General features: G+C 50.8%; 8 protein-coding genes across 8 annotated transcripts; 3 read left to right on the top strand and 5 right to left on the bottom strand.

Annotated features, from left to right (window-relative positions):
* Positions 1–946: 946 nt before the first annotated feature.
* BO88DRAFT_331857 (putative membrane bound cation transporter) lies at positions 947–3,591 on the bottom strand (the record flags this gene model as incomplete). Its single annotated transcript, XM_025702697.1, has 8 exons — positions 947–1,010; positions 1,065–1,251; positions 1,304–2,471; positions 2,524–2,601; positions 2,652–2,723; positions 2,777–2,884; positions 2,937–2,965; positions 3,015–3,591. The coding sequence occupies 8 exons, from the start codon at positions 3,589–3,591 to the stop codon at positions 947–949; spliced, it is 2,283 nt and encodes a 760-aa protein (XP_025566575.1).
* Positions 3,592–5,245: 1,654 nt separating this feature from the next.
* BO88DRAFT_169637 (uncharacterized protein) lies at positions 5,246–5,741 on the bottom strand. The gene has a single exon (XM_025701651.1). The coding sequence runs from the start codon at positions 5,591–5,593 to the stop codon at positions 5,306–5,308; it is 288 nt and encodes a 95-aa protein (XP_025566574.1). The 5' UTR covers positions 5,594–5,741; the 3' UTR covers positions 5,246–5,305.
* Positions 5,742–6,293: 552 nt separating this feature from the next.
* Positions 6,294–9,902, top strand: BO88DRAFT_381634 (MFS transporter). Its single transcript, XM_025704593.1, has 7 exons — positions 6,294–6,467; positions 6,523–6,624; positions 6,677–6,961; positions 7,014–8,661; positions 8,711–8,800; positions 8,850–9,682; positions 9,769–9,902. Exons 1-7 carry the CDS (start codon positions 6,418–6,420, stop codon positions 9,857–9,859), a joined length of 3,099 nt encoding a protein of 1,032 aa, XP_025566573.1. The 5' UTR covers positions 6,294–6,417; the 3' UTR covers positions 9,860–9,902.
* A 235-nt stretch (positions 9,903–10,137) lies between these two features.
* Positions 10,138–11,998, bottom strand: BO88DRAFT_358713 (putative isoamyl alcohol oxidase; the record flags this gene model as incomplete). The annotated part of the gene is made up of 2 exons (XM_025703798.1): positions 10,138–11,467; positions 11,532–11,998. 2 exons carry the CDS (start codon positions 11,996–11,998, stop codon positions 10,138–10,140), a joined length of 1,797 nt encoding a protein of 598 aa, XP_025566572.1.
* Positions 11,999–12,607: 609 nt separating this feature from the next.
* Positions 12,608–13,891, top strand: BO88DRAFT_358710 (uncharacterized protein; the record flags this gene model as incomplete). The annotated part of the gene is made up of 1 exon (XM_025703797.1): positions 12,608–13,891. The coding sequence occupies one exon, from the start codon at positions 12,608–12,610 to the stop codon at positions 13,823–13,825; it is 1,218 nt and encodes a 405-aa protein (XP_025566571.1). The 3' UTR covers positions 13,826–13,891.
* A 583-nt stretch (positions 13,892–14,474) lies between these two features.
* On the bottom strand, positions 14,475–16,515 carry BO88DRAFT_169259 (SGNH/GDSL hydrolase family protein). The gene is made up of 12 exons (XM_025701649.1): positions 16,494–16,515; positions 16,139–16,446; positions 16,068–16,074; positions 15,980–16,016; positions 15,873–15,925; positions 15,711–15,826; positions 15,644–15,662; positions 15,507–15,596; positions 15,369–15,462; positions 15,265–15,324; positions 14,981–15,217; positions 14,475–14,922 (listed from the first exon to the last, which is right to left on the bottom strand). The coding sequence occupies exons 2-12, from the start codon at positions 16,335–16,337 to the stop codon at positions 14,596–14,598; spliced, it is 1,239 nt and encodes a 412-aa protein (XP_025566570.1). The 5' UTR covers positions 16,338–16,446; positions 16,494–16,515; the 3' UTR covers positions 14,475–14,595.
* A 1,105-nt stretch (positions 16,516–17,620) lies between these two features.
* BO88DRAFT_169256 (amidohydrolase family protein) lies at positions 17,621–19,615 on the top strand. Its single transcript, XM_025701648.1, has one exon. It carries the CDS (start codon positions 17,864–17,866, stop codon positions 19,304–19,306), a length of 1,443 nt encoding a protein of 480 aa, XP_025566569.1. The 5' UTR covers positions 17,621–17,863; the 3' UTR covers positions 19,307–19,615.
* On the bottom strand, positions 19,372–20,365 carry BO88DRAFT_169346 (uncharacterized protein). Its single transcript, XM_025701650.1, has 3 exons — positions 20,009–20,365; positions 19,866–19,949; positions 19,372–19,790 (listed from the first exon to the last, which is right to left on the bottom strand). Exons 1-3 carry the CDS (start codon positions 20,280–20,282, stop codon positions 19,624–19,626), a joined length of 525 nt encoding a protein of 174 aa, XP_025566568.1. The 5' UTR covers positions 20,283–20,365; the 3' UTR covers positions 19,372–19,623.
* Positions 20,366–20,517: the final 152 nt, after the last annotated feature.

Genomic DNA, 20,517 nt, shown 5'->3' with positions numbered 1-20,517 from the left:
GCTGGTACTGTGGAACTGGTCTTCCCAGCCAATCGGAATACATACTATTTCATAAGCCACAGCTATAGCCCCACTGCGTATCATCCCCGTATCATCGATCATCATCCTGGCAGCGGGTTATGTCTTCCCCGTTGGGCAGGGTTCCAGAAGCCGGGTTGTTCAACCGGGTGAGCATAGCCACCTTGAAGTGAGATTTCATATTGGATAATTGCATCATGCTAAAGAAGAGAAAAGTGCCTCCAAGCGAACCTCTCTAAGCGAAATGCAGCAACGGCGCAAAAGCAAACTATTGCCGTAGTAGCCGCTGTATCTGGAACGTCCATTGATTACGCCAAGACTAGCCCCTCCGATAGCCCCTGACCGAAGCAGCCACGTGTGTCTTACCGAGTGGCTGTACATCCACTGTTAGACTTAGTGGTAGACCGTAATAATGACAGGCTCAGCCACATCTGTCGCTGTGCATTCCAGATGCAGTCATCGCTGTCGGACCTGTCCTGACAACACTGTGCCAAGAGCGTACTTACTGACGGATTACATGAGAAGAAAAGAGTCAGTGCCTCGTTGCCTACAGTTAGATTATGCGCCAGGAAGTCTACTTGGCTTGGCAGGCGATGTATTAGATATTGTTGCATCGGAGCGGGATTTGAGGGTATCAAAATGGGCCTACTATTGCCGCAGAAAATCCCGCAATCCATGAGAAAGATCATCTCCGAGAAGTAGTAGTTTGCATTCTGAATTGTCTAGACTAAACCAGGCAGCATTATTGGCAATCTCGTTTAATGTAACCATCCTCCTCGCCCACCATCTAACATAAACCCTCCGTCTTCTTCCCACATCTCCGAACCCACCTCCGTAGCTCAATATACCCCTCTACTTTACCACCACTGTGCAGTCGGGTGTTAAAATACCCGGTGCTATGACATAGGTCTTAATGAACCCCTGTCGCTTATCCTCCAGCAGTGCCAAGATCGCTGGATTGTCCACTGCCAGGATAATAAAATGCAGCAACACTTGAAGCTCGTTAGCCACCGATAAAACGCGACCCTAGAGAGAATTCAACTTACCCTATAATAACATAGGCTGCAATGAGCAAAGACCCTTCCAAATAGTTGCTTCGGCCATCCAAGACTAGGAAGTTGACAACAAAGGCCGTGACGAACAGACAGATGGTCTCGAATAGCGTGAAGTACAAGGACATGTCCTTGTCCATACACCAACCCAGGATGACCACCAAAGGCGTGACGAAGATAGCTGTGACAAATGAGCCCCTACTCTCAAGAAAAATAAAACAATTAGAACATACCGATTTGGATACTACTTCCTACCGATACACCGATCGCCAGGTCCATCTTGTTCTTGGTGGCCACACTGACGGCGGTCACGTGCTCGGCGGCGTTGCCAACAATAGGGAGGATGATTAGACCGATAAAGGCTTCACTGACAGACGAGCTCTCAATCATGGTTGGGATAGCGTCGACAAGGAACTCCGCACATACTGCGACAAGACCGGTCGACACTAGAAGCATCACCACCGCTGCGGTGCGAGACATTTCGGGTTCGGGCTGCTCGGGGACCGTTTCAGTTGGGTTGTTGGCCACGGCCGTGGGCATGCGAGAAGCACCCCGGGCAAACTGAACGGCATTTCCCGGTGGTGGAGGGCGGTTGGTGAAAGACGGTAGAGAATGCGTTCGTCGAAGGCCATAGGGATTCGAGGGACTTGCGGGCACCGTCGAGTTAGGAGCGGCCAAGTTGCTCGAGAAAACAGTGTTGCTTAAGAGAGATGGAATGGTTGGACGGAAGGGTGATCGCCTTTTGGCAGGTTCGGTTGCTTCTCCAGCTTCTAACGTAGGCTGAGGATGATCGAAGGCGGGTTCTGTCTGAGATGTTTTTATGGATGGGCGGCCGGTCACAGTTGTGCCCTTCACAGATGCGGCGGTATTATCCTTTTCGGCACGACGCTGCTTTCGTCGCTCGCGCCTTTTAGCCTTTCGATCCTCCTTGGAGGCTTTGTCCTGTGGTTGTCCGAAGTCTCGGGTCTGAGGTTCATGATCGGCATCGTATCGGCTGTCATCTCCAAAATCGATGACAAACGAGCCAGAACCGTCGGCTTGAGTGACACTCAGGTCACCCGCAGAACCAGCATGCTCGTCTATAACAGCTGCAGGAGGCATATCGGCCGAGGACTTCTTACGGAATGACTGTGGAGAGACCGTGCCATGCGAGCTGGTGCTCGATTTGCGATGACGCCTATGTTTCATGGCCCTCTTTATACGCTTGGCGGTGGACCAGGAGGTTGTCGTATCCACAGACTCATCCGATGAACTGCTGGAGTCTGACGAACTGTTCATGAATTCAGCCAGAACACCGGGGTGAGATTCCTCATCAATGATCTGTTGTGGGATACTGGCGTAAAGATAGGCGTGGGATTTGAGCTGGAATATGATGTACAAAACGTACACCAGGAGCAAGACCTGATCGAAGAGTTAGAACGGTATGACATGATTGGCAGCTGATACTACTTACAACACTTGTTCCGCGGCTAACTTTGAGCGTGTATTTATCTGCGTCTCCGGCGTCCGACCAAGAAGCGTGGAACGCCGTCTGGAAACGTCAGCATGTATAGGGTGAAATGAAGGGATGCGCAGACATACTGGCAAGAGCAAACTCATGACACTCAAACTGAGAAGACATGCACTCATTTGGGTAACAGTGCTATTATAGATCTGGCACAGGTTAGTTTGGCAAACGCGTACAGCTCAGTTACTGGCAGAATTACCTGTTCCTGGAAGCGCAAGCCTCCCAACAGAAAGGCCATACCCAAGATCAGCAGTAGGTTTGCTAAGATGGATCCCAGCAGGGATGCTTGGACGATCCGAATCTCATTCTGGACCAAGTTAGAGCGACCCTCAAGTCTGTTGCAGAACCAGTTGACTCACCTTGACTAGAGCAATACTGAACGAATCCGCTGTGATTAGTATCTGTGTGTGCACATGCTCTTATAAGCAACAACTTACATGCTACCGAACCGTTAGCAACAGTCAGGGGTAAATGGCTGGAATCGGGAACATACAAGATGATCAACTCTACTGCATTTCCAAAGGTGACGTTGATGAGTGCACCCACAGTGTCACCCAATCGACTAGCGACACACTCGGTGGCATGGCTGAGCAAACCGGCCAAGGGGATGATAGCTATCGCGTTCATGGCAAAGACCAGGCCTGGATTAAGTCCAGCGGCCTGAACCGCAATGCCGACAGGGACGAAGACGAGCAGCACATTGACCCAGCTGTGGCACAGGGCGCGTTTGGTGTGTCCGGTGAAGCGAACAATTCCATCCTTCAACCGGACGAACAGTGGGCGCTCAGTGGTTTGATTGGCATCTTTTTCCGACTCCGGGCTGGCCGGGTCACGTATACCTTCTTTCACTTGAGCATCTTGAGCCGAAGCGTCCTCAGAGGACTGGGTGTTGGACTGGTTTTGACCCTGGGAATTATTCGGGGTAGACGCGTGAGCTTTCGCCCACGAGTGAATCCGGTCTGCATAGCAAGGAGATAAGATGTTAGTCAGGGGGGTCAAGATCGATACAATCATCGATGAGGTGTCGAAAGAAATCGCTAAGGGCCTCTAGTGGGCCAGGGAAGGGATGGCGATAGGAGGCAGATAGGGAGAGGCACTCACGCATGTATTTCAGAGCCAGGAACGGAAAGGATCAGATAGAGAAGGCAAGAGGGGCCCTCGATAAGACGTGTGTGATAAAGTGGTAAGAGGAAGCTGTGTCAAACACAGGAACTGAAGAAGCAAGCCAAGCTTCAGGAAGGAGAATATAGATAGGAAGAGAGGGTCCCTAGAAGTAACCTGCGCGACCGGACTATTATAAGGGAATGGAGAAGTCAACCTTTCTGGGACGGGGGGGGGGGCCCTGTGGCATGGAAGCAGGACCAATGATGCTTGCCAAGACAGCAGGATGATCATCCTGATCCTGACCTTATTCCGAACTGGAGCCATGGTCCGCCCCGTTTCGCAGCACTTGAGTCGCAGTGAATTGCCGTCGCCTCGACACGCAGCTTGTCTCCACCTCACACCTTATCAATCGTAGCCAACAGTTGCTCTAACATCCTATCACATCACTTCTAGATGCCTACATGGACTACTCCAAGTACCGCTGAGGTCATCTCCTCCTGTGGTATCTCCGATCAGAACTCGGAAAACTGAATTCCAATGGTGTCATCGGCTATTTTTCAATTTCGGACTCGGAGATGTCAGCGATCACGGGCGGGACTTCTCCGTTTGTCAGTCGACAAAGAAGCACAAAAGTTGAATACTACTAATGATGAATCAGATAGCTACTATGATTTTTGGACCGCCCGATGGGATGGAGGTCTCCACCCCTGGGCCGCGGATCCATAGGGGCAAATCTCCATCCATCTCACCTTTTCCAGAATCCGTCCATGAGATGCACACCTACGACATCAACAGTGGGGCCAGCGAAACTAGGGTTGAAAGGAGTCAACAGCAGTTAATTACGAGATTTACAAGACTGGATTATAGAATCTTGTAGCTCTATTTCGGGTGCCGTGGCTTGCAGAGGTAAGGGGGAAGAAGCCCTGTTACGCAACGGATAGAACAGAACACAGACACACAGAACGATGACTGAAAGTTGTGAATTCCATAACCCCGACCGAGAATTGAGGCCAGAACGGGCTGGCTTGGAAGTGATTTGCCAAGTCCACCTGTCTTTCTCAACAAATAAAACTCTTCCCCCAAATCTTCTCCCCGAGAGACCCTCCAATCAGACCTGCTGATTTTCTGCGCCTGCCCCGAGGTCCACTAGTGGCTCGTTCTTGATTGGTCGGCACTACGTCAGGAGTCAGCCTCGTTTCGGTAGCATTTCTCCGGATTCCGGTATCCCATACCCGTACTTTACAGGGGCGCCAGCAGCTTTGGGTAACGCGTCACATGAGCTTGTTCCTGCAAAGGCTCAATGAGCTTTCGTCAGCGTCAGAATCTCTCCGGAATGTTGACAGGTCTGCTCGTCGCTCAATACGTATTCAAGGTACAAAGTATTTTCAGTATCTCTCTCATACGTCCACCTTGGCCATTCAGCGCTGTTCCTTAAAATCCGCTGACTCACGATCTAGACCATGGACTCGTCATCCCCAACCGTCTCCGCAGCAGTGTGGCTGAGCGAGAAGTTATGGCTGTGCCGAGGACCGTTGTGATGGAACTGCCATCGACGATTGAGTTCATATTGACGGTGCCTTCGGACAGATTCCATCCTATCATTATAATCTCAGATCACTGTCGCTTATTGCGTTTCCGGCTTGGCATCTGTAAATGGAATGTGAACCAGACAACTCTGGCTTTCTTCATTGTTTCTCAACAAAGTATATCTGGATATTCCGGATACGATGAGATCATGACGGCCCAGCGCGCCTCGTAACCCCGCAACAGCGTCCGATTTGGAAGATGCATGTCCGGATGTTAGTGCATCTGAGCGTCTTGGCCAGTGGGTAGAAGTACGAAGAATAGTAACCACGACCAGAGTACATATGCGGGGTGATGTCCTAGCGTACGCTGGTACCTTTACAGGCATGATGTGTCCGTCCACTCGTCATCATGTCGCGCTGGAGAAATGTCAGCCAACCACTCGAGCACCTGTTCCATTCATTGCGAATTGGCTCAAATTGTAGAACACGAGTCATCCCATGGCAAAAGCATCATTTATCCTCCCCGAATACCTGTAGCGACAGCCAGTGTATAGGTCACGTGATCAAATGCAGAGGGATGTGACGGCTAAGGTTTCATCCGCTCACATTATCGTCCGACTCCTTTTCTTTCCTCTACTAAATACTGGCTCGTCGGGGAGTTACGGTTAAGACCAATCGAATATGTCAGAGATCTTAACTTACTACTCGGACTCAGATCCATATAAGATGGGAAATGATATTGTTTATATGCAAGGTTACTGCTCGCCCAAAAGACTAGATCCTCAACATTTGAACTACGTATTTTGGCATCATCTGATACTGTCAATCAGCCAACCTGGCCAGCTAGAGAACACTACAAAGAAGCCTAGCCTGCTATTCCCCTAACTATGTCAGCCCTAAACCTCGATCAACAGCTATCTGATGACCGAATTACCCAGCCGATAATGCTGCGGACGCCCCGTGCAGAAGAAACCTTCTTCTATCGGCATTTGGCTCGGCACGCGTCACGAGATCCAGGCACGGCAACCCGACCCGGATGCGGCCGTCACTCAGCCCGGCTCGATCGATGATCTTCGGCGTGCTAAGGGGATCAGAAGAGAGAAATTTCTTCATCTAAATCTACGGTTCTTGTTTAATCGGCCCATATGCGAACATACGCAGTATCCTGCTTCCCGTAACCTTAGCTGTACGACACAGCAGTCAATGCACAATGGCTCCCTCAAGGAGCGCTAGCGAGGGTAGAATGGCCAGGTTGCTGAGGTAGGCCACTGTCGCAGTACCTGTGTAGTTGGGATGGAACTAAAGTTTTCAATAGTATATTAAATCCCTGGACATGGAGACGACGGCTCGACTTGGACACTCGGTCCTTCCTTATTATGCTGAAGGGTGCTTTGCCACCGACAATTGTTATTGCGATGTAGGTCACATTGCGTATCGTATCTCGAATCAGAGTAGCTGATATCCAGCAGTTACCAAAGTAGTGCGATATCTGACATCACCCTCACGATCGGGTACCTATCAGCTCTCATTTCGGTCCTGTCTCAAGCACTGACACCGCGGGCCAAGTTCATGCGGATCATGTTTTATGATCTCTTGTCAACATGTGTATCAGCTTCTCTCTGCTGCTTAGCAATATTCTGCGCCGTACGAGCGAGACAACATAACACCCCTCCCGATGCTAGCGAGGCCGTCCGGAATGGCTTCAGTAGCGATGCCTGTGCCGTGTCCGCTATATGGTTAATATTCATGATTTGGTATGTCCAGGTTCTAGTCGATAGCGCTTTCAGTTTCACTAAACCTATGTAGGGCCGCAAATACTATCCGTGCTTGGCGCCCGCAGGAGCTGCAGGATCCTATGGTAGCTTTCTCGATCTTTTCTTCGGTTACTATTACTCGCGGTGGCATGTTCACCACACTATCCGAGGGTCTTTCATTCGTTTCAAGACTGTTGAAGGGGTTTATGCTGGGGTTTGCCATTGCCACTGGGGTCTCTCTCCTTATTCTACCAATCACTAGCCGCGGACATGTCTTCGACGATATCAGGGGTTACGTCGCGCAGATCGATAACGTACTCCAGGCTCAAATCGACTTTGTTAAGGGGACGTCGGAGGTATGGACCGGAAGCCAAGGGCTTCTGAAGAGGACACGCACGGCACGAAGTATGCGAGACATGCAAAGCAGTCCCAGTTCGGATTTGGAAGCAAAGCAGAAGCGCTTGACAGCATCAATCACCAAATTGAACGGGTTACACGGGAAGCTACAGTCAGACCTGCTCTATTCGAAAGACGAAATTGCATGGGGCAAACTATCGGCAGGCGACCTGAGCAGTATTGGAAGGCTGCTACGGGGTATTCTGCTGCCCCTTTCAGGAATGGCTATGCTACCTGAGGTTCTGGACATGATTGTCAGGAACGAAGGAACGCGCAACAGCAGTGTGAGATCGCTCGACGCCGAGGAAGATTCTGTGAAACAATCCGAGATGCAGAAGGTAGCCCAAACGCTTCAAGACCGCCTCGTGGACTCTTCCAGATTGGTGACAGTTGGATTACAATATGTTTTACTGGCACTTGGGCTTGCTAAGCGGAAGAAAATTGAGAAACAATACTCAGGAAAGGCAGATGAAGAAGGGACCGGAGAACTACTCACACCACTAGAGCCACAATTCGCACAGCGATTTGAACAAGAAATGCGAAACTACTTCTCACGCCGCAAGGACCTTACAAGAAATCTCGCATCTCTTGAGGCGTTCAGTGTCTCAGAGAAGCCGGATGATGCCACCTCCGAGGAGGACCTGGCAGCCATTGCGACTGACCCTGACGTCAAGCAGGAGTTCTTCCTCATTCTCTTCATGGGACATCTGCAGGACAATCTACTGACCGCGACCCTGGACTTGATCCGTTTCGCAGATGACCGAATTCAGGATGGCACTATGAAGCGCAGCAGACTGATTCTCCCCAGACTCAACACCATCCGTAAATGGCTCTCCCTTAATACCGACCACGACACCAAGTCTGCTTCGGACAGGAGACAATCATCTCATGTCGATCCAGCTTCTGCCCTTGGCCAGACCGAAGCGAACAACTTCCCAGATCCCGAGCACCTGCCCCCGGCAAACTGGTTTGAGAAAGGCAGCCTGGCGCTTCGCTATTTATCGCACATTATCAGTTCAGAGCAAAGCATTTTTGGTTTCCGCGTTGCCGCCGCTGCATTTTCTGTCGGTATTCTTGCATACCTGCGCAAAACGCAGGACTTCTTCATCCACCAAAGATGCATCTGGGCCATGATTGTCATTGTGATCGGAATGAACCCGACCAGCGGACAGACAATGTTCGGCTTCGTTGCACGCATCGTCGCAACAGCCGTCTCATTAGTCCTGAGTTTGATTGTCTGGTATATTGTGGATGAGAAGACCCCAGGTGTCATAGTCTTCCTCTACCTCGCCAACGTCTTCGAGGTAAGCCAGCATCCTCTACATACCAGCCACCTACTAACCCATCCAACAGTACTACTTCTACGTGAAAGTCCCACAATATTTCGGAGCCTCCGTGATCGCCATCGTCACCCTAAATGTCATCGTAGGCTACGAGCTACAAGTAATCCCTCCCAAATCTCCTCCAACACAAACCACTCTAACCCAACCAGGTCCGCAAACTCGGCATCGAAGTCGCCACCTCCAACGGCCAACCCTACTACCCAATCTACCTCTTCGGCCCATACAAACTCGCCGCCGTCGCCGCCGGCTGCGCTATCTCCTTCTTCTGGGTAATCTTTCCCTACCCCATAACCGCCAAAACCACCCTCCGCAAGACCCTGGGACGCGGGCTCTTCGTCCTCGCCAAATTCTACAGCTGCATGCACACGACCATCGAGCTCTGGCTCACCGGCGAACTCGGAAGCAACAACACCACCACCGAAGACGGTGACATCCGCTCCGCATCCTCCACTCTCCAACGCACCCGCCACAAAGTCTTCAAAGAAGAAATGCTCCTCCTCAACAGCCTCCGCATGCACAGCCACTTCAGTTCCTTCGAGCCACCTATCGGTGGGAAATTTCCCCGTGCAACTTACGATGAAATCATCTCACAGATCCAGCGCATGCTCACCAGCATGGCGTTGATGGCGCATACCACTCAGAACATGGATGCTTTGTCCACCACAACCACAACCAACTCCACTAACAATAGTAAAAATAATAAATGGATCTCCCGCCTCGCCTCAATAGCCCTCCAATCCAGCGGCTTCAAATCGCACAAAATCACCTCCCTGCTGTGCCACTTGTCCGCTTCGGTGCAGAATTCTCAGCCGTTACCGCCGTATCTCGAGACCGGGGATACATTCCCACTTGCGAGGGAGCTGCAGCGCATTGATGAGGAGTTGTTGAGTATTCGACATGTGGAGGATCCGGCGTTCTCGGCGTTTGTTTGTCTGGAGGTTTTGAGGTCTGTGGTTAGTTGCTCGTTGGATGATTTGTTGAGGTATGTGGTTGATTCCCCACCCTTTTCTTCTTTATATATACTTGATATGATGTGGACGTGCTTGCTAATGGAATTTCTTGTTATAGGAATGTGAAAAGCTTGGTTGGGGAGTTGAGCTTTGATTTAAGTGTTCGGGATGGGGGTGAGATGCAGCGGTTGTTGATGCAGGAGGATTAGGTGGTGGGTTGGGATGTGTGTAGATATTGTTGTATAATAGCATGAGATGTATATACTGCTTTTTATTATATCTACATTTTCATTAGCATGGCATGCTCGTTTACCTAGGTTATGTTCTCAGATAAGTAGACTGTGACGAATAAAGATCAAATGTCTATAGTAGCATACTGCTAATCGAACTATATACATACACATACTATGAACACAAAGAACAGAATCTAACCCCTAAGTACTATACTCCACCCCCAAAATCCCCCAGCTAATCCTTCTGCACCTATCTACACCCTACAAAGCAACCCACTCCTTAAATCAAACTCCCACTCATCACTCCCCACTCCAGAGTACACCCAAAGACTCCCCTTCGGATCAAACCTCCTCTTAACCTCCACCAACCTCTCATACCCATCTCCATAGAAGTCCCTCTTCCAGGTACTACTAAACGGATTGCCCTCATTCATATACGCCCCCATATTCGGCGCCCAATTCCTCCACACCGGCTCCAGCACACTCTCATACCACTCCGCCGCCTCAGCCAACGACGTCGCAGGGTCACCTGTTGCGTTCACAGAGCCGCCATATGCCATGACGTGTGCGTATGCGCTGCGCCATGACGGAAGAACGCTCCCGCGGCGCTGTTCGGGCACGTTCGCGGTGCCGCGGCCGCCCTGGAGGCCGAAGATGAGGAGGGAGCCGGAGCCGGATTGCGAGGTGGAGATTTGCTGTAGGTAGTGGATGAGATCCGGCTGGGGGAGAGTGGAAAGTTCGGATTTGCCCAGGAGGCGGCTTGTGAAGAGGCTGGCTGCGCCGGCGGATTGGCTAGCGAGGAAGTTGGGTTTGATGTAGGACCAGTAGGATTGGCTGGTTGGGGGTGTGAGTTTGATGGTTATTTGGGTTGTGTTGTTGGTGAGTTGGGTGGAGAGGTTGTGGAGAGTGGTGTTCATGGCTTGGGCGGTTGAGTTGTAAGCGATTAAGCTGATGATCACTGTTGGACCAGGGAGGACTTCGTCGAGGCCAGTGAAGGTGCTTGCTGATTCGCCGGTCGCGGCCATGATGGTGCCTGTGATACCGGAGTCCATGAGGTGTGGGATCTGGGACGCTGTTTCGGCGAAGGCGGTCCAGGATGCTAGCTCTGAGGCATTGGACTTCTTGGATGCGTAGAAGGTCAGACCGCCGGTTACGACGTTCTCTGGGATTGGGTGTGTTTGGAGGATAAATTCGGTCACTACGCCGAATTGGCCACCACCGGCGCCACGAACGGCCCAGAAGAGGTCTTGGTTTTGGGCGTCGTTTGCAGTGAGGATGTGGCCCTCCGGGGTGATGACTGTGACTTGGTAGACGTTGTCGGAGGCGAGGCCGTAGTGGCTGGATAGGAGGCCGTGGCCTCCGTTTTGGATCAGGCCGCCTAGACCTACTGTGGCGTCTTCGCCGCCTACGACTGTCCGGTTGTGTTGGGTTACGGCTGTGGTATAGACTGTGCCCCAGTTGTTGCCGCCGCCGCAGATTAGCACATCTGCGGTTTTGTTGGTGCCGGGCACATGCCAGGTTGGGTTGTGGTGGATGTGATTGAAGTTGTGGGTCCAGATTGAGAGGGAGTAGGCACCGGTTGATCTTGAGGGAGTAGGTTAGCTGAAATGAACTCATTGAGTGGATAGAGTGATGAGGGAGTACGTACCGTCCGTTAAGGTCGTGGCCTGTAGATTTCACAACGATGCGAATGTCCCGCTGCGATGCCCATGACATGGCCGTTGCGACCTGCTCTTCGGTAGTGGCATTGACGATGTATTGGGGCATGCCGCCGATACTGCATCCCTTGTCTTTGGTGTAACCGGCGACACCTGGGGGTACGCAGGAGTTGTTGTTGTAGATGGAGTAGTCGTTGCTTTCAGGCCATGCGGCATGGTAGGCTGCGTAGGACCAGTGGTCTTTCACGGAGGTGCAGTTGTACGACGAGCCCAGTGGGTTTCCTGCATAACATGAGGATGCAGCAGGAGCAGTTCGAATCAGAGACCCGCCAATAGATTGGTTCAGAGCAGACCACTCCTCAGTCGAAGGCCAAGCTGCATCACCGGGGGCGGTTTTGCAGTTGGCCGCAGCCAATGCTGGCAGGGCGATGAGTGACAGGAGTTTTGGAGGTATCATTGTCACGATGTTTGGGATATTGTTGATTCATTTTGGAATATTTGAAAAATGCCAGGTCTTATATATTCTGTGATAGAACGCGAATACGACTGAATTTCCATGCTGTTGTGATGCTCGGGATGGTACCTTCGTCTTGGATATCCTGTATAGGAAATTAAACACGAATACGCCGCGATCTACTGTTGGTGGAGACAATCTCTGCGACATCCAAGGACACTCCATCAAACCCCACAAATATTCTATTTTAGACGGTTCCTAGCCCACTACTGTACCAGGTTGATGTAAATCTGGGAGGCAATGTTCTCATGGCCTGCTCTTTGCCTGGGTCTCCCATTTCGCATCCCCGGCCTCCTTTGGCCGGTTGGGTGACGATGTGAAGACTTTGATAACTGGAGAAATCATAACGGGCGCACATCGACTGTTATGGTGGGTGGGGACTCTCTCCAATAAAAGATTCTCGAATGAGTCGACGCAGTCAACTCCAAGTATACGGATACGTTCCGTTGACTGCCGGTTGTGAGGAATAGCAATGAGCAAGTGCCTCGCGGTTTTACGCGTGCCGCCCGCCGATCCCCCTACAACATCCCTGAACACCAACAGGCATCAACCATGTCCATGTCTTGCATGAGTCGGACATTCCTCCGCCATTCCCGGGTACAGAGATTAGGCTTCCTCCCACGGATACTTACACTCAACACGCCACAATGTCGCAAATTCACCCAAACTCCTCGAGTGTGCAACTCCACCCCAATCTACTATCCGCGTCCCATCTCTTACGCATTTGATCCTGCCACTCCAGCAACCCAGTCTAGTTCAACATCTCCAGCATTCTCATTTCTACACCCATCAAACCTCACCCAGGATGCAGAATACCAACATGCCATCCCCCTCAACCCACAAAAACTAAAAGTCCCCTGGCCAACCTCACTCCCCTGCGCTCTGCAATCCAAATACTGGCGCGAAGCAGAAGTCGCAGTAAAAGACTTATTGCAGACCCTCTTCCCATCCCACAACAACCCCAAGGGAGAAAAATACCTCAATGCAGTGACAGAAGGAGTGGTATCCTACGCAATCCACCTCTTCCCACTATGCGATCTAGCTGGAATCAAACTCTTCTCCAGGACGTTAGTTCTAGCTTTTTTGCACGACGATGCCGTCGATGCGGGGAATCTCAACGATGATGTGGTCTTGATCCCTACAGGAAAGAACAGCAAGCCATCCCACACAGCATTCAATATCATCTCAGACGAGATCCTCACTGCAGATCCCGTCAGTGGGGCTATTCTCATCGAAGATATCCTATCATGGGGCTCTACGTCTCGAAACCACCAGCAAGGACCTGCACGTTTCAGTTCCCTGGATGAGTATATCGTCCATGGGTTAGAGGATTTCGGAGCCACGCTTACTCTCCGCTGCGTGGAGTTCTCTATCACTGCTCCGCATTCTTCGTCCTCGCCGGCGGATCTTCGGAGTATCAACTACCTAAAGTCCCTCTGTGCGAAACATCTGCTCCTTACGAACGACTTGTACTCTTATGCCAAGGAAGTGGCCAGCGGAGATGCGGGTCTCAATGCAGTTCGAGTCGTGCAGGATCTCATGGGGGGCTCTGACTCCTCTGCCAAGATGATGGTCCGACTTATGCTACGTGATTTGGAGGGACAGATGGATGAAGAGTATACTCGACTCGTCACGACCAACAGTACGAATATTGACGAGACGCAATTGAACCACGCGCGAGCAATGATTATCGCTGCAGCAGGGAATATGTTCTTCTCAGCGACATGTGATCGGTATGCCAGGGCTGTGGAGGGGTCGAAATTGGTATAACTTTGTATATATCTACAATGACTGTACTCTGTATATAGTCACATAAAGATAACTATTAATAACCAGTCAATCATAACCTACTACTTATCTACTACCTCCTCCGTACTACCACCCTACGTTGCATCTCTCCATCGACAACCCCAACCAACCAACCAACCACCCAATCACACCCCCCTCCCGCCAAGCCCATTCCTCGGTTACAACCGACACTAACCAAAAGCAGTTTAGCTCGCCCACAACCGGTTAGATATAAATCCTCCCGTAGTCTCCCCCCTCCCATCAACCTCCCTTCCCTTTACTTACCTCATCATCGTCGCTTCGCTGCGTGTTGCGTCTGCTATAATGTTATGCGGACGTCAACCTCGACTATCTTCATTACCAACGACAACTAATAATAACTATATAGCTATCTGGGATATCATCTTCCTGCCTAATGTGTCGCACGAAGCGTGTTATCACCATGAAAGCAAACAAGTCAAAGAAGTGGTATTAAACCCCAGCCACGACAAGTCTCCTCTGAGGCCCTAATCATCCTTGAGCGAGTGTCGTCTGCTGTATGCCTCTTAATACCGATAAAAAGTGGATGTGCGATTCAACTTCATGTTGTTGCAAACCTAGAGCGAGGAATGGGATTTTTTCCTATCCCTTGCTGTGTCTCAGCATGTAGTCGCTGTCCTACATTTCTTGTTATCTCTATCTATCTGTCTATCTGGTCTGTATTGTATGATATTATGTATATTATGGATGGATGGATGGATGGATGATGTAGATCAGTAACTGCCATCGAACGATCGCCGATAACTATCCTCATTGTTCCAGTACAGCGTGTCGTGCTGGACTTCCGGACCTGTGGCTCCAAACTCCCATCCCAATATGAGCTTCGTCCATTGCATCAGGTGGCTGGCTACTTTGATGTGGCCGACGTCGGTCGGGTGCTCTTGCGGGTCGATGTCGTTGTGCTGTAGCACGCCCTTGGTGTCAAAGTAATAGACGAATCCGTCGTCTTGGAAATGCTCGGCCACGCGCTGGATCTCGGAGACGTAGAAGGGGGATTGTACGTAGGTGTCTCCGGAGCGGGTGAAGTTGCCCCAGAGGGACTGGGCATGTTGTCAGCGGTTGGTTTCTCGGCTTGGGGTAGAGGATGGGGGTGCATACCATGATGACGATCTGTGCGTTTGGCCATGTTTCGTGCACGCTGGTCACGAGCTCGACGTAGCTGTCGTAGAAGGTCGAACCGGGGATGTCATTCACGGCTCGGTGGTCGTTTGTACCTAGGTCAATGATAACTAGATCTGCCGCGCGATGGGCACTGAAATCCCACTTTTCGGGCTGGTTTCCGTAGGTGGCGTTGGCACGCACGCCTGCATCGGAGGCGTAGAACCATTGGTGTGTCTGATTGAGTTAGAGGCTTGTGTCTGCGGGATATAGGGAGAACTGACCATGCCGCGTGCCTTGTCCGCGTAGCATTGTTCATCCGTCAAGCAGATACCGGGATATGCCTGTGATGGTTAGATAGTGAATGCAAAGTGCAACGGGAACATACGGTGATCGAGTATTCGACGTCGCCTAGTCCAGCGGCGTAGTTGTATGCCCATGAGGAAAGTCCTTCGTAGGTGCCATATTGTCCAGATGCGAAGCTAAGCTGTTAGCTGTGGCGTGATGGTGGGAGAAAGGAACGTACGAATCGCCGATGATCTCCACTGTCTTGCTGTATTGAGGAACTGTAACAAGTTGTGAATCGGAAGCGACCGAGACACCGGCCAATTGAACTGTGCGACAGGTCAGTCAAATGTCTCCATGGTGGAGCGATAAACTTATCCATAGCCCCAGTTTGTAACTAGACAACCGTCAGCATGCGTTTCAATTGATGAAGAATTGCACTTACCTCTCATCTCAAATGTGTTGTTCTTGGCCAAATCCAACCCAGGGGTCCACGACCCGGCAAATTGATATGTTGAGTTCGCAGTCACATTGGAGAATTGCCAGTCCAAACCGTCAATCCTATAGAGTCAGCAGGAGAATCCAATATTTTTGCTCGGATCCCTACCGATAGGCCAAAAGGACCCCTTCACTCGTCTGCGGACCGAAGCTTACAGCAAGCTATGCCATGTCAGTTGAACGCGTCGCAGTATCTCATGACCAACGCTATCATACCTGCTCGCCCGTAAACCCAAGCTTGATACCCGGAAGTCTGTACCTGTTAGTCCGATGTCATCACCCAGGGAAATCGATTGAGACATACGACCACCCTGAAGGACCAGTCAGTTAGCAAGATACACGACCCGAATGATGTAATCATCACGGAAGACTCACAAGACACATATTTACTATCCCACCTCCCCTTATATGCGATCTCCGACGCGTCCGGTTGGTAAGTCCGCCAAGAGCCATCATCCAACGAGATAGCCTTAGCCTGGCCAGGGTAGGGATCCTCTCGAACCTGGCCATTCTGCAGAATGGTAGCCGAGGCCTGGAGAGCCCATGATAGCACGTAGATTGGAGAGAACCGCATCTTTCAATTGGACAGTTCAGGTTGTGTGGCACGCGAGTGTGCCGGGAAGAGGGGCTGCTCCGTTCTTAAGTACGCGGTTGGAAATGACAATTTCCCTGCGTAGGTTTTGCTTTTGCTATTTAGCATAGTGTGCTCCTGCAGGACAATAAAACTTACGAGGTGAGCAATGATCGGCTTCGGATCCACCGTTCCTCGTCGATCAGGAGTGTGAGATCGATCGATCCGTTCGTGGCGCCAAAAGCTTGCCAGGGATTTGTTTCTGCAAGTCTACTCAGATTGGATGGCTCTGTGAGTTTAATTGTAAGGTTTTATGCAGATTGACCTGGTGATCGGAAGCTGTAAAATCATTCGAGACTTCATGATCGCATTCCCATCCGCGAGGTCCGCATTAGGACTGAGACGAATAAAGTTGGGGGCCGGGGGCGGAAGGCAGGCTGAGAGACACTGTCCCAAAACAATGGAACAGCGGGAATCATTTCCTGGCGCCAAATAAATAACGATGGTTTTCCAATTTCCTCGTCGCGTCTGACGCGACGGGATTGTAGTTGATGTTACTGAAATTGCACCTCAATCGCATACTTGGCGACGACGACCCCTAAGCCTTAGGACCAAACTGCCAAGGGCAGATTTCTGAAGTAATGGTGTTCGATGATCTTGCGAGGAAATGCTCAGTCTCAGTCCTAGAACTGCCATTCCTCAATGATGCAACGTTTAGGTATTTTTAATCACATTTCCAGCTTGTCTGGAAGCGATATGGTCGAGAACTTCTGCGTGGTCACGGTTATACCCACTATTAGAGTAGGGGTTTCCTCTCGTGAATCCCCCGTATGCATAGCCGCATCACAGCCGACACCGATTCTATTAGTATTATGGTCAGTGTTTGATATGGTAATTCTGTATGTTGCTTACGCTACCTACACTCCTTTATCATGCGCAGATTGCGATGACGCGGAGTGCCTAGATGGTCGACAGGCGTCTGAGCATCCGATACTTTTAGCTCTGACAGACAGGACACCATCCAAGCAAGGCAGCATTTCATGAATAAAAATTGCCTCAAGGACGTGATAGAAAGGCCCCGCAGTTGATGATAATCAAGCGCCTACACCTGCAGCCGTTTCCACATCACTATAAGCCTCATCGGCTGATTCACGCTATCGCCAAGCAGGGAGCGTCATGAGTAAGCTACTCAGGACCGCAAGCGCATGATGGCAAATCGGCACTAATCATTCTCGGTTCTGCATAGGAGTGGAAATATGGACCCAGACCTTCGTTGTCTCAGGCGGGATAGGGTGGCTTAAGCCTTGACACCCGAGATGGTCTAGCTTACCGGCTAAAATCTCACATACTATCGACTGATAACGATAGAGGAGGAAAGATTAGGATAGCCCCGACGGAGTCCGATACGAGACAGGCAATTGCTTACAGACCATTTTCCCCGACCCCTCTGGGGTTATTATTTGGCGGTTTCCCCAGTTTCCCTGTGCTTGGTTGCAGAAATCGAAGTCGAATTCATCATCATCATCATCATGGTTCGCCGAATTGCTTCAGCTACTCCTACGGCACAATCGCCCATATCGCCACTTGGCACAACATATTGTGTCCGTCCCAATTCCGTGTCGATGAATATCCATCGAAGACCACTCGTTGTTGCATCAACCGACGAGGCCAAGGTCACTATAATATATGCCGGTCTGTTGATTCCTGGCGACGGAGAACCTCTGCGCAATGCCGCCCTAGTCATCAGCGATAAGATCATCGCGTTCGTCGGGCCCGAAGCCGACATTCCTAAGAAATACCTCCGGTCCACGCAGTCCACTCACCGTGTCCCTGTGCTCATGCCCGGCCTGTGGGATTGCCACATGCATTTTGGCGGTGATGACGACTATTACAACGATTATACCTCAGGTCTGGCCACTCATCCAGCATCATCAGGAGCTCGACTAGCCCGTGGTTGCTGGGAAGGACTGCAGAATGGGTATACGTCCTACCGCGACCTGGCCGGATATGGGTGTGAGGTCGCGAAGGCAATCAATGATGGCACGATCGTTGGACCAAATGTGTACTCGTCCGGCGCTGCTCTTAGTCAAACGGCCGGACACGGCGATATTTTCGCTCTTCCCGCAGGTGAGGTTCTGGGGAATTATGGAGTCACGAACCCTCGGCCTGGATACTGGGCAGCAGGGCAGCTATGTATCGCCGATGGCGTAGAGGAAGTCCGACGAGCAGTGCGGTTGCAACTTCGTCGCGGAGCAAAGGTTATCAAAGTGATGGCTTCAGGGGGTGTCATGTCGCGAGACGATAACCCCAATTTTGCACAATTCTCTCCAGAGGAACTCAAGGTGATAGTGGAAGAGGCTGCTCGACAGAACCGGATCGTTTCTGCACACGTACACGGCAAGGCGGGAATCATGGCTGCCATAAAAGCAGGTTGCAAAAGTCTGGAGCATGTGTCTTATGCTGACGAGGAAGTGTGGGAGCATATGAAAGAAAAGGGGATTCTTTATGTGGCCACGCGCTCAGTTATTGAAATATTCCTCGCTAGCAATGGAGAGGGGCTAGTGAAGGAGTCGTGGGCCAAGTTGCAGGCACTTGCTGATTCGCATCTGAAGGCTTATCAGGGGGCTATCAAGGCGGGTGTTACCATTGCGTTGGGAACTGATACCGCCCCTGGTGGACCTACCGCGCTGGAGTTGCAGTTCGCTGTCGAGAGAGGAGGTATGACACCGTTGGAGGCCATCAAAGCTGCAACTGCAAACGCTCCCTTGTCGGTTGGTCCACAGGCACCATTAACGGGTCAGCTTCGTGAGGGGTACGAGGCAGATGTGATTGCTTTGGAGGAGAACCCATTGGAGGACATTAAAGTTTTCCAAGAACCGAGGGTGATTACCCACGTCTGGAAGGGAGGGAAATTGTTCAAAGGCCCTGGTATTGGTCCGTGGGGGGAAGATGCACGAAATCCTTTTCTGTAGTTCATTTTCGATTCAATGGGAATTTCACATGATATAACTCTGAGGTACAAACTTACCAGCCAATTAGTCACTGTAGCAACATACCTCAGATTTGCTAGCTCGTCGTCCACGTTATCAGCAATTTTACTCTTTAGCTGTCATAATTACTAAATCCCTATACTACATGCTGGTAGCTGAATGTGTTAGACCCCGATGCTAAACATTGCTCTTCGAAAAGGCAATGCGCGCCACAGCATATTATCAACTATGACCCCTTCGATTGCCTCAGCATACTTCAAGCGGTCTGCCTAAAATAAAGAGAATGTAAGGCATGTACTCTACATCGAAAACAAATACAGGCCCACGCTTATACTCAAAAGCCCTACAGGGCCTGCGAGTGATATATGGCCCGGCTCTTCAATATCCTGTCTCTGATAGTGATAGTTGAGCCAGGCGAAACCAAACAACAGCCACGACGCAGGCGACTTTGCCACGCGGATACGTTCTAGAGCAGAGATGACAGTCAGCGATGTAGACCGTATAAATACTTGGATCGAAATCGGAAAAAAAAAAAACATACCACAAGGCTGCATGAGTCCCAGTTCTGGTAGGATGAACAGCCCGATAACCACAAGATGGATCATCGTCGCGGTAGACACAGTCCCTGACGAAACACTGTTAGTTTCCATGACCACAGTGATGGATGAGCGAGGTGCAACGAACAAATAGTGACTGCTGCTGCAGTCGTTTCCTGCCAGTCTTCGAGCATATCCTCTCGAATGGAGCGATAAATACACAAGCCAACGTCATTTCCAAAGTCGTCTTGCAGATGCTTCAACGTTGCGGAGCGGAGCTCCCGGACCCGGCCTAATTGCCAGGAGGTAGCCAGTTTCTCTGCGTATTCTGGCGTCGCTTCATGCTTTCTGATTAGGGTGGTAATGATGTAGTCGCGGACAATATCCGGGCCAGCAGAGTCGACGGGGAATTTTCGAGCCATGATGTTCGATTAAGGAGAACGCAGAAGGAGAGGAGGAGAACTTGTGGTGTGATGTTGCTGCCTGAAATCGAGATTGTTTTCAGGTTATATAACCGCTAGCCTTATCACGGGGCCGTGTGGTTAAGGATAAGCGCCTTTCCTTCTCTCGAGCCATGGTCACGCTTTGCTAAGCGCCGTCCTTTTGGTTAGCCAGTCGGTGGTCGGAAACATGTTTAGTGTGGATAAATCCTGGCGC

Source organism: Aspergillus vadensis, assembly GCF_003184925.1.
Source record: "Aspergillus vadensis CBS 113365 unplaced genomic scaffold BO88scaffold_3, whole genome shotgun sequence".
Lineage (NCBI taxonomy): Eukaryota > Fungi > Ascomycota > Eurotiomycetes > Eurotiales > Aspergillaceae > Aspergillus > Aspergillus vadensis.
Note: the sequence above shows the minus strand (reverse complement) of the source record. Positions and strands in the feature narration are given on the sequence as shown.